The 11962-nt window shown below is 34.9% G+C and overlaps 1 protein-coding gene across 1 annotated transcript in view; it reads left to right on the forward strand.

Moving 5' to 3' along the window:
- Positions 1-11472, forward strand: part of PLOD2 (procollagen-lysine,2-oxoglutarate 5-dioxygenase 2) — a 47517-nt gene extending 36045 nt beyond the window's left edge. Inside the window, exons 11-19 of the mRNA XM_048954546.1 lie at positions 1580-1684; positions 2480-2605; positions 3726-3867; positions 6476-6589; positions 6965-7030; positions 7983-8087; positions 8966-9112; positions 9333-9458; positions 10290-11472. Coding sequence (XP_048810503.1) covers positions 1580-1684; positions 2480-2605; positions 3726-3867; positions 6476-6589; positions 6965-7030; positions 7983-8087; positions 8966-9112; positions 9333-9458; positions 10290-10445 — 1087 coding nt within the window. The 3' untranslated portion in view covers positions 10446-11472. The remainder of the gene's footprint in view (positions 1-1579; positions 1685-2479; positions 2606-3725; positions 3868-6475; positions 6590-6964; positions 7031-7982; positions 8088-8965; positions 9113-9332; positions 9459-10289) is intronic.
- Positions 11473-11962: the final 490 nt, after the last annotated feature.

The following is an 11962-nucleotide window of genomic DNA, read 5'->3' on the forward strand; positions in this document are numbered from 1 at the left end:
TTTTTTAAATTAAGATGTGAGTAAAGAGCAGAAGTTTTGTCAACAGTAAGCACATTGAAAGGGATTTTATAAAACTCTGGTTATTTAAAAAAGGGCAGAAGCTGAAGGAAGGACCTTTGAAATAATGTGAACAATAGAACAATTTTTCAGTTTTATTTGCTTACAAGAAAATACAAATATTTTCTGTTTGTTTGTTCTCATTGTTGATAATTAAAAACATCAATTCTATTCATATATTTGTAGCAGCAGATGGTACTGCAGCTTTTGGAAAGGTTTGTCAGTGTTGTGGCTGAAACTCTGGACCAGCGCAGAGCTGTCACTCTCAAATTTAGGTTCCTCATTAGTGGAATGGGGATAAGGATGCTGGATATTTCTGGAATGAATTTAACAACTGATGTCAAGTGCAATATGAATGGCTACTACTAATAATTGTAATTATGCTAATATAAAATACAGGTGAATTGCATTCAGTAGTTGTAAAGCTTTGAATGGAATTTGAAAATGCCATGAAGACTTAATTGTTGGGCTGTGTTATGGCAGGAATAAAACCTGCCAGTTTCAATTGGGACAATTATGTGAGAAAGTGCTGATTAAGGAATTGTGGTCATATAAGCATGTATTCATAAGACAGGAAACTTTCAGCAAATATTAGTTAAGGCAAAGCCAGACACTGAGCAAAGATTTACGCAATGTATCTGTGCCCAAACACTGGCTTTCCTAGCAATGAAAATGCCACTTCTGTCACTTCACTATTTTAAAAATTTGATTCAAATCATTATTACATCTTGAGTGACTGAGTTTGAAGAGAAGAGATTGCTGAAATTTGTGGAGTAAAAAAGCCCTACCTTCTACCATAATTTCTGGAAAGCCATAAATCCAAAATCCTTTAAGCATAAGAGCATTTGATTATCAAGAAGTCTTTTGTTTAATAAACCATAGAGGAGATGTACTAAGTGCTGACCTGCTAGGTTAGGCAGTGGAAGAGAATGAAGGAGACACAAACAGGGAGCCATGCCAGCGGTCACTGACTTGTATGTAGTCTGTCACATCCACCATTTGTCACTACCCTTGAAGTGACAGAGTTCTTTTCTGTTGCAGAAAACCAATCAGAAATGATCAAATCAAAGAGAACTTGAACTAAAATTATGTTTGTAGGCATTTTACAGCATGAAAGTAAAACAATGGGAACACTTAACGCTATGATGGAATTAATGCAAGTTCAGTGAATTATACTGGGGAGAACAGACAAAATCAGTAATTCTATTTGCATGACAGAAAGCTACTGCTTTAGTATGACTTGAGGAGTCATTCCACTTTCTCAAAAGTCTGTTTGATCTACCATTCTGCTGGTGTAGGGAGGCTGAATTCATTCTACTCTGCTGTTGCCTAACAAGTGTACCCTGGCAAATGCATAGATGTGTGCTCCATGTATCTTACATTATGGTGTCTTTCTTTGACTGTTGTAGCATATGTATTAAAGGGCTGTTTATGAAATTTACAGCTATGGTATTTGTGCATTTTTCATTTGTGAACCTATTCTGGAAACGTGTGAGGTAACCAATTTTTTTTGTCTTTTTAGGGACCTTTGTCGCCAGGATGAAGCATGCAAATACTACTTCAGCATAGATGCAGATGTTGTACTGACAAACCCAAAGACTTTAAAGATACTGATAGAACAGAACAGGTGTAGTATATCTCCTGGTTCTACAGAAATTCTTTGGACTCCTGGGGCCCTTCCAGAGAAAATAAAATCCTGTCTGTTCTTGCAGATTTAGATCCTCTTTGTTTACTTGTGATATTTGATTGCCATGGCCCAACAATTCATCAAGTGTTTTGTTCCTGTCAAGCAGCAATTTCTCATAAGAATTTTAGATGCTTCAAAGTTGCTATGGCAAAAATGGTACGGTCTAAACAGGTTTTATGACATGAATTAGGGTCTCAGTAACTAGTGATTTCAAAGTTATACACACAGTTACAAAAAAAAAAACCTACCACCACCAACAAAAACCTTGCAAAATATACCTACTAGTAGATACCCCCTGAAACAAAGAGCTTTTTTATTCTTTGTGTTCTTTTGGACTTCCCTGTTTTGACACTAAATTTTGGGTAGCTAATTTTCAGACTGAAGTAACTTTTGTACCTGCAGTTTCACCATTTTCATTTTAATATTCTTTTGCTTGTCTCTGGCGTTGTGATTGTTTTTATGCTACCATGCTGTGGGGAGTATTTCTTGGCTGACAGAAATACAAGCTGCTTCTGCTTTATAGGAATCATTGCTTCTGTTACGGTGATGTTATTTCTGGGCTGTAGGAGCTTGAATAGTTTTTCTTTTTTTGCAGCTGAAATTCAGAATAGCTGCTCCCAGGTTTGATAGTCACTGGGGTTTGGACTACACTCAACAAGTCAGAAAAGCTGGTATTTCTTGACATATCTTCATATCACAATTCATGTCTTTTTACTGAATATTCTTACTTCACAGAAAGATAATTGCTCCACTTGTAACTCGTCATGGGAAGCTTTGGTCCAATTTTTGGGGTGCTTTGAGCCCAGATGGCTACTATGCTCGTTCAGAAGATTACATTGATATTGTCCAAGGGAACAGAGTGTAAGTAACCTTAAGCTGATTCTTAAAGTCAAGGGATTAATGTATGGTTATTCAGAACGTTTTCTTATGTTTTCATACAGTCTTGTGTTTTTTTCTGAGAAGTCTAAAGTTAGTTGCACTGTTCAACTTCTAGTATTCCATTGAAGCAATATGTTTAACATGACAAGCTATCACTAGTGGACATAGTGATGACTGGTACCTATCTGAGTGTTTGGATATTCTACTCTGCAAATGTACAGTGCAGAAAATGGCAAAGCAGAGAAATAGGAAGAAAAGAAAAACTGTACCCCAGGAACTTTAGTCAAAATAAATGATTCTTGTATTCATCAAATCTTATTGAGGCAATTATTTAATCAGTGCAAAACTGAATGACTGTAATTTCTTTGTTCTTGTGTTGTTTCTTGTATGCTATCTCAGGTGTGTTTATATATTCTCTTGACAAACACTTTCATTGCATTTTTAGATTTGTCCTTGCCTAAGCTTTTCTTTCCCATAAATGATATGTTTTCATTGCCTTGAAAGTACAAAAAGATCTGAAACAGACTGACTGCTTGAAAAGGAATGGATTGTTCTCAATAGCACTGAAGGATGTGTTCATGGCACAGGAGGCTTGGCTCTGGGAGGGAGGGGACGTGTAAAGCACGCATTATAGCAGCACTGCTTTGTTGTTACTATTGGCCCAACTCACATAAATATATGACCTGCGGGTGGTCAGTGGGTGTTTGTATGAGAAGGTCAAAGCAGCTATGCTTAAGCTCATTAAAAAATCTGTTTTAGAATTATTTTATCCATCTGGCAGTGTAGAATAATATTATAATATAAAAGACTTTGCCTTAAATCTGGAAACACAAAGTACATTTGTAGTTAAAACTCACTTTAGGGAATTTGACTTTTTTATTTTTTATGACAATACTTTGTAAAAATTGAATTGCTGCCCATGCCTATTTTTGAGATTTGATTTCTTGCTGTCCAGCTGCAGTTTTTCAGATGTCTTGGGAACATTTCAAGTTTGTTGCTTTGAAACTTGCTTTGTCTTGTCAGCAAATACATAGATGCTGAGTTAGTGGAATGGAGAACAAAATAGTTTTTGCAGCTTTAAATTATTTCTTTTCTGTTACAGAGGAGTATGGAATATACCTTATATGGCTAATATATACTTGATTAAGGGCCAAACTCTCAGGTCAGAGATGAAAGAGAAGAACTACTTCATGCGTGATAAGCTGGATCCTGACATGGCTCTCTGCAGGAATGCCAGGGAAATGGTAAGGTGTATCTATAACGACTTGCTTTTTAAATGCACACAGACTACTTTGTGTCTTGCTACACTTGGTTGCTTTGCTTGATTGGTCTTAGATTTTATATTTTATTTCTAATTCAAAGTACTGGCCAATTTTTGTGATGTGAAACCTTTTAAATGTATTTGTTCAAATTGTTGAGTGGAAGTTTTTCTAATGTCGGTACACTGGTTATATAGTGATTTTTATTTAAACTGAAATGTCCTGTTGAGGTTAAAATACCTTCCTAGTTGGAGTAACCTCATGTACAATTTTCAATTTATCATTGCATGTAGAATGTCTTTATTTTGTACACTTTCACAGAATAAAAAACTTCTAGCAGATTAAAATGGAGCATTCTGCAATGTAATGTATAAGCTTTAAAATAATAATGGACAGTGTTGGTATAAAAAGCCTGAGTGATTTATGAAATGGTAGGAATCTTCTTGGAGTACAGAAGTTACTCCAAGGTAATTCTTCCAGGTTAGATTAAAACTGTACCAGAAATTTGTTACTTTGAGCTGTAAGTAATGAGAGAAAGTTTACTTGTACTGTAAAAATATGAATATGTAAACCCACATTTCTACTGATATTTACACTAGTTTCAGCACAGAAACAAATAAGAGCTAAACCAGACCTATTTCCAGACACTATAACATTGAAAAATAATTTTGCTGAATTGAACAAGAAAAGTTGGCAAGTATTAATTTTTTATTTATTCCCTCATAACAAGGCATGATTTCTTTTGTTTGTACTGATTCCTCAGAATGTTCCCATCCAATTCTCTTGTATTCAAGCCTTCTCAGCGTCAGTTATTGCAAACCTGTGCTTCCCATCCGCTCGTTCCACTAATCTGACTGTGGCTCATCAGAAAACAGCTTTCTCCTTTTTTTTTTTTTTTCTTTTTTTTTTTTTTTTTTTTCCCCCTCTCAATCTGTGCTGTAAGATGGTTTGGTATGTGCTTGTTTTTGTATTGCAGCAGATAAGAAGGGGCTGGTGGAAACAGCTTTGACATGTACATTGTGAGCTTTGCTTGGAGATGCATGTTGTCTGTAAAGGCGTATCAGCTTTTGTCAGAGGCTGCTATTTCCCTATTGTAACTGTGGAAATCTAGTAGATCTTGGACAAACAGAGAAACTATGTATCAGAAAACTGATGTGATGATTCTCCTTCATTTTAGACTTTACAAAGGGAAAAAGACTCCCCTTCTTCGGAAACATTCCATATGCTCAGACCCCCAAAGGTGTTGCTTTATTTTTTGTTTAAAATCATTAGTTCTTATTACATACAGTGTTATTTTGCCACAGGAAGGTCCTTCTCCTCTGTCCTTACTCCTCGCAAAATGTCACTCCATCTTTCTCTTCAGTCTTGTTGGGTTCAAATTAGCACCAGGAACAGTTTCTTTACAACCAGCTCCAAGTGACATAGGCTGCTTATTTCCCTGGGGAGGATTCTCGTTGCTAAGGTTAAGGTGTTCTAAAGCTGTGTTCCAGCGGATAAAATTGATTCAGCAGCCCTAGTAAAGCTCAAATGGCAAGCAGGTCAGCCAGGGCCCCTCGGTAAACATAGAGCTTTTGTGCAATCGCTGTCATTTAGACTGTTTTTCCTGAGCCAGACCCTCCTTATTCTCCCTGCTGCAGCTACTTTATGATTTGATTGGTGCCCAAAACAAGGCACGTCTTTAACAATCATTATCATTCTAACAAACTTGACTCTCTTTCAGACAAAAGATAGATTAAAAATAAGAAAATATCCAAGGGAGGATGCCTTATTGCCACAAATCTTGATTGCAAATGCTTCTGAAATAACATTTGAATCTGAAAAGTGGTGAATAAAATAAATGTTCAAGTTCTTAAGAAAAAAAAAAAAAAAAGTAAAAAAACAAACAAAAAAAAAAACAACAACAAATCACAAAACCACCCTATTTCTTGCCATCAGTTCTAATCAAATGAGTCTTGTTAGTAGCTTAATAGTTTGATAATGAAACTGTCTTACCACACTTTACATCCTGCATATAATTTTCCAGTATTTGCTAAGGGGAACATACTTCAAAGTGCTCACTTATTTTGCACCCTGATCTGAAAATTCTTATATTCTGTATTCGCCAAAACTTTTTTTATTTCAGGCACCAGAAGAATCATGTAGTGAATACTCTGAAATATGTTTCTTGTTCTGCTTTCTATTACTTTTTCTGTTAGCTTGTTTTTTCAGTGTTTAAGCAGAAACTATACTTTTGTTCATCAGTTTGAGAATAGATACTGCCAGTGTGTCTGCTTAGGTTTTCTGGAAAACAAGCAATTGCTTCACTTCTGTTTTCTCTTTTCTTTGTTTTTGCATTATGAAGAATATATGCTTTGGTTTAACTTGCTTAATGAGTATATTCAATCAATGCCTATAAACAAGAAATCATGAACTCTAGTTTGTGACTACTGTGAACCATTTGAAGAGTTAAGACACTCAATGAACAATACTTGTATAATATTTTTGTATGGATGTGATATATTTTATTAACAAATTGCAGGCATAGAGACTTACAAAACATTGATTTTGCTATGATGGACAGTTTTGCTAATGATGTTTTCTCCATTTGGTGTAGGGTGTTTTCATGTACATTACGAACAGACACGAATTTGGAAGACTTATCTCCACAGCCAATTATAACACCTCCCACTACAACAATGACCTCTGGCAGATATTTGAAAATCCTGTGGTATGTTCCTTACTACTGATTAGAAAGTTATTAAAAAACAACCGAAAAGCAACCTTATATCATTAACTACTTTGGACTTAAAGACTTTACATGGAAAATATTTAAACAGCGCGCAGCATACATCTAGTGCAATAAATGGTGTTCTGCACCACCCATTTAATATCAATTAATCAATTACCAATTACAACAGTAATGAGAAATGGCCCTGATGTAACAGTTTTTTCAATTTAGGTATGATGAGATCCAGTTTTACTATGATAATAAGAAATAGTTTAATTGTTTCTTGTGCTTTCAGTAGGGCACCTGAACAGAATAAAAATGATTTTCTTCTTTCATTTGAATGAATTCTGAATATTTTAAAATCATTCTTTTCAGGACTGGAAGGAAACCTACATAAATCCCAACTATTCAAAGATCTTCACTGATAATATAGTAGAACAGGTAGGTATAAATTCTCTTTGAAAGAGGCAAGTAGTAGTAGTCTTATTTGTGAGACTGACGTAATAAATTTTCATACAGCAATTGTTTCCATGCTATTGCTATTTTGGTTTGTGGCTGAGCAGTTTAAAGTTTTGGACCTCTAGTGAATTTGTCACTGAAAAAACTGAGATGAGAGAAGTCCAAAAAATAATTGCTATGTTGCTCAGAGTAATGGAATTGTCCAAGTAATTGCTTTCTTCAAAGTAAAATTGTAATTAATTCATTAGAAAAAGCAAGTACAACTAGCAGAAAATTTAAATTTTTGTTAAGAGATTGCTGTTGCAAAGCAAATGTAAGGCAAGCTCTTAAATATGCTTTTCTTGCAGGGTTGTTTTTCTGCTTTGAATTCTGTAAGGTCTGTGGCTGTGAAGGCTTTTGCCGGATACTTAAGCCTTTTTCTGTCTGGCTGGCTGCTTTCACATAGCTTGTCTGTGAATAGGACTTGTGAGATAATTCTTGCAAAAGTCTTAGACACTTCTATGTCAATTATTCAGTCATTTAATGAATTTTGTTTTAATTAAGAAGCCAGGATAAATTGCTTTTGTATTTAAAAGCATACTAATTTTGAAAGTATTTTTCTTAATGAGTCTTGTGTGAATGACTGGAGTCATCACACAATGCACAGAATATTTGGGTACACTGACAGAGCTGATAATGCTGGATTATGACTTACAAGGTAGCTCTTAGTTTCTGCTTCATTCTGTCAGAGTACACTTGTGGATCAAGTAAAAATTTAATTATTTAAATGTGTCCAAATTATGACACAGAAAAGAATTGCTGATTTATTATTTTTTTTTTTAAGTGACAGAAAAGTGAAAGTGTCCTTGGAATGAGATGTTTAGCAATTGAGAATAACTGTTCTAACAACTTCACTAAAAGAGATTAATGTAGATTTCATTTCATCTTTCCATAGCCATGTCCAGATGTTTTTTGGTTTCCCATATTTTCTGACACAGCTTGTGATGAATTGGTAGAAGAAATGGAACATTTTGGACAATGGTCTGGTGGAAAACACCAAGTAAGTGTCAGCCTTTATAAACACGTCCTTACTAAGACAGTACATTTATAACAAGCCACAGCATGCTGCAATAAACAAAGTGTCCAAGAAATGCTAATAACCTAAGACATCTGCTGTGTGGAGTAAAATACTGAATTTTGTCTGCCATGCAGTTTGATGTTCAGTAGATTTAGAGACATCCTCGGTTGACATTGAACTAGAAAATTCAGACACTAACAGCAACAGCTGCTGTAGTAGTTATCCAAGTTATCCAGCAGTGGCTGGTCTTTGATAATTCTTCTGACTTCCTCTAAGGTCTTGATTTATCAGACTTGTCCCTCAAAGCACGTATCCACAGACATTATGAAGTACTGTGTTAGTACTTGCACCAAGCTTGAAGTATTAACTACTAACTTAAACCAAAGCTTTGAGAACAGGAACGTTTGTCGTTTTCACAAATATTTGGAAGGAGATGAATTACAGTCAGGGTTTTACTGCAGGTTGGAGCCCCCAGAGAAACTTTTTTTTTTTAGCATACTTTTAAGATAAAAATATTTTAACATGTTTGTTATCATGACAAGTTGATGCCTGTACTCTCATCTACATTCTATTGCGTCTACATCTCAATAATTAAAAATGGTACCCTAGTGAAATCCTTATTTACAGGCAGTACGTCCAAATATTGACTCACCTTCTAAGAACTGCCCAGTTCCTGCCCACTGATATCTCAGCAATTTATATCATGGCAGTTGGCTGTGAGATTACTGTGCATCAAGCTCAGATACGCCCACTAAAGCATTACTCTGCAGTTTTGTGATTCTGCAGATTCTACATATTTGTAGAAGTGCCAGAAGCATTCCATGCTCATATTTCAAAGCTATTTATGGTGTTTTCGTTAGGACAGCCGTATTTCTGGTGGTTATGAAAATGTCCCAACTGATGATATCCATATGAAGCAAATTGGACTGGATAATGAATGGCTGCACTTCATAAGAGAGTTCATTGCACCAGTAACGTTAAAAGTGTTTGCTGGTTATTATACCAAGGTACGTGTTTAAAAGTTGCAGATAATCTCTGAATAGAATAAATAATTCTAAGTATTTTATTGAACTGTATGCTGTGTTTGATAAGTTAACAAGTGATGTAGCAGTATTACAGATGTGTGTTGTGTTCTTAACTGAGTTTTGAATTAGCAAAGAAAACTCATAGCCCCTTGTGTGACAATGAAGTTCACATGTTGAAGTCTGATTGTATATTTTGTTTCAGGGATATGCTTTATTGAATTTTGTTGTAAAATATAGCCCTGACAGACAACGATCGCTCAGACCTCATCACGACTCCTCTACATTCACAATCAACATTGCACTCAACAAAGTAGGAGAGGATTTTCAAGTAAGTTGGCAAGTTATTTATTGAGCTAAAAAACATCATCCTTTTAAGCATGTAATATTGTTTCCAAACAAGAACCCAAACAGACATGCTTAAATACAGTGTTGAAAGGGAAAATATGTGCAACACAAACTGAGATATACGATTGAGTGGTGTTTTGGAGTACTAAACTTTCTCAGTTGCAGGATCCATACCTGCTGATGCAGTCAGATTGAATTAGTCAAAATGCCTTCAGATGGTGCTGGGAAGAAGTTTAAGAAAAACTTCAGAGATGTTCATTTTTAACATTTTTGAAGTGCTTTGTCTTCTTGCAGTAGTTGTTTCAAATATTTAAAATATTACCAGGTTGAATAAGCTTCTCTTCATGGCATCCTTTTTTTAAGTATGTTTCCCAGATTTCTTCCTTTAGAAAATAATGCTTCAGTTTGAAACTGACAGTTGGAATAATTTATTTAAAATTTATTTAAGTACTGTCTTGGGTGAAGGTGGATGTTGATTTGCTCCATTCTTGTATTGCCTACCATACGGTTATTGATGAACTGTTCCTCAGAGATGCTGATTGAAAGAGTTGATATCCAGGGGACGTTAAAGAAAATCAAAAGGAAACTTTTTTTTGTTGCTATATCCTGCTTGATGCTTATTGTTCTGAAGGCGATGTCATTTTAACTGTATTGCTGTGGTGTTGTCTTTTTTCTTTGCTTTTTGATTAAAAAGGACGAATCTTAAAAAGTCTATTATTAATAACTGTGTATAAGTATAAAGAACCTAGTCATATAAAAACACAGGTAAATGAGTGCAGTGATGGGATTCTTTTTGATTTTATTTTTGCTACAGGGAGGTGGATGTAAATTTCTTAGGTACAACTGCTCCATTGAATCACCAAGGAAAGGATGGAGTTTTATGCACCCAGGAAGACTTACTCATTTACATGAAGGACTTCCTATCTTGAATGGCACAAGATACATTGCAGTATCATTTATTGACCCTTAATTTTATTGTTTTGCCCTCTTCAACATCAGTGTTTGGTTCCTTACATAAACATTTATTTATAGTTTTCTTCTGGAAGATGGTGATACACAAAGTTACTGTTCCCAGACAGCAAGGTTACTTTGGGCTAAAAGAATGAAAAAGCAAACCTTTTTAAATTGTTGAAGATTTCTCAATATGTGCTCTGAGCCTCGAGTTACAAAGTAAACGTGTCCTGCTTATTTTTCCATTCTGCTGTCTTGAAGAATAGGTGAGGAGAGAAAATGGAAAAATATTTTACAATTAATTCTTTCTTTGTTGGGAAAAAAAAACATCCTAGATGCAAAATTACCTGAAAAAATTATTGTGGTTTCCATTCTGTAAGTGACACACCTGAAGTTGTGTGGTATGTGTATTTGGTACCAATCGATTAAAAAACACAGCATAAAAACAGTATGGAGTGAATGTCATACACAGTCATTGGGAGTTAAGCAATAGTTCCATCACTGGTATATACTGAAAGGAAAACAGTTTGGTAACATGTCTTCTTAATTCATTTTCATCCTTAGAGGAGAAAAAAAAATTGCAAAGAAGGAGCAACAAATAATTTAGCTAAGAAAAAATGTTTTCATCATTTGTTTTAAGAACTCATCCTCTTGGAAATTTATTTTTCTTCACCAAGTGACCTTCCTTTGAAATGAGTTATTTTTCTAAATGTGTAATTGCACCCAATTGATGCTGGAAATTTGATGTTTATTTTCACAGTGCTGATAAATTCTAATAGTGGGATATTTTGTAAAGACAATTTTCTATTATTTAAAATTACTTGAATTTTCTATCAGGAAAATGAAATTGCGGAAACCTCTTTTGAACCGAAGGATCTTAACTTGCCATTTGTTTTAAAGAAATCCGTTTAAAATAATCCTACTGTATCTACTGTTTGTAATTTAAAGAAACTTGAAGCAAACTATCTCAAAGTCTGCGGTGCCAAAATGCACAATGTGTTGGAAAAACTTGTGAAAAATAAAAGGTAATTTTAAATTAAATGTAACAGCTTGTTACTTGTGACTGTATTAAGTAGTTCTTGCATGTTGCCATTGTTCTTACTCTAATTATATTTATTGCTAAATATTTTCAAAGGAAATGTAGATATATTTGGATTGCTAGGAGCTTCTTGAAGCGTTGACAGGCTTCAGCCCATTTGCTGTGTTATTAAGTTGCTTCTGTTAGCTGATACAAGTGCACCAAAGTCCAACAGGTATATCATATCACAACTGGAGTTGTGTTGAACTTTCAGAAGAACCCCAGCAGAATGGATGTTTCTCATCTTTTTTCTTTCTTTAAGTAGAAAAGTTTTTGATAATTTGAACAGATCACTTTTACGTGCTGATATTTTATGACACTTCATATCAGGTTTCCTAAACAAAAGTTCTGTTGGGAGTTGATAGAGGAGTGAGATTATTCTACTACCCCAAAGTAGCCTGTCTGCTTATTTCCCTGTTCCATTGCTCTTAGGGGAGTAGGTCGTAATGTGACTTGAA

Source organism: Lagopus muta, chromosome 9, assembly GCF_023343835.1.
Source record: "Lagopus muta isolate bLagMut1 chromosome 9, bLagMut1 primary, whole genome shotgun sequence".
Taxonomy (NCBI): Eukaryota; Metazoa; Chordata; class Aves; order Galliformes; family Phasianidae; genus Lagopus; species Lagopus muta.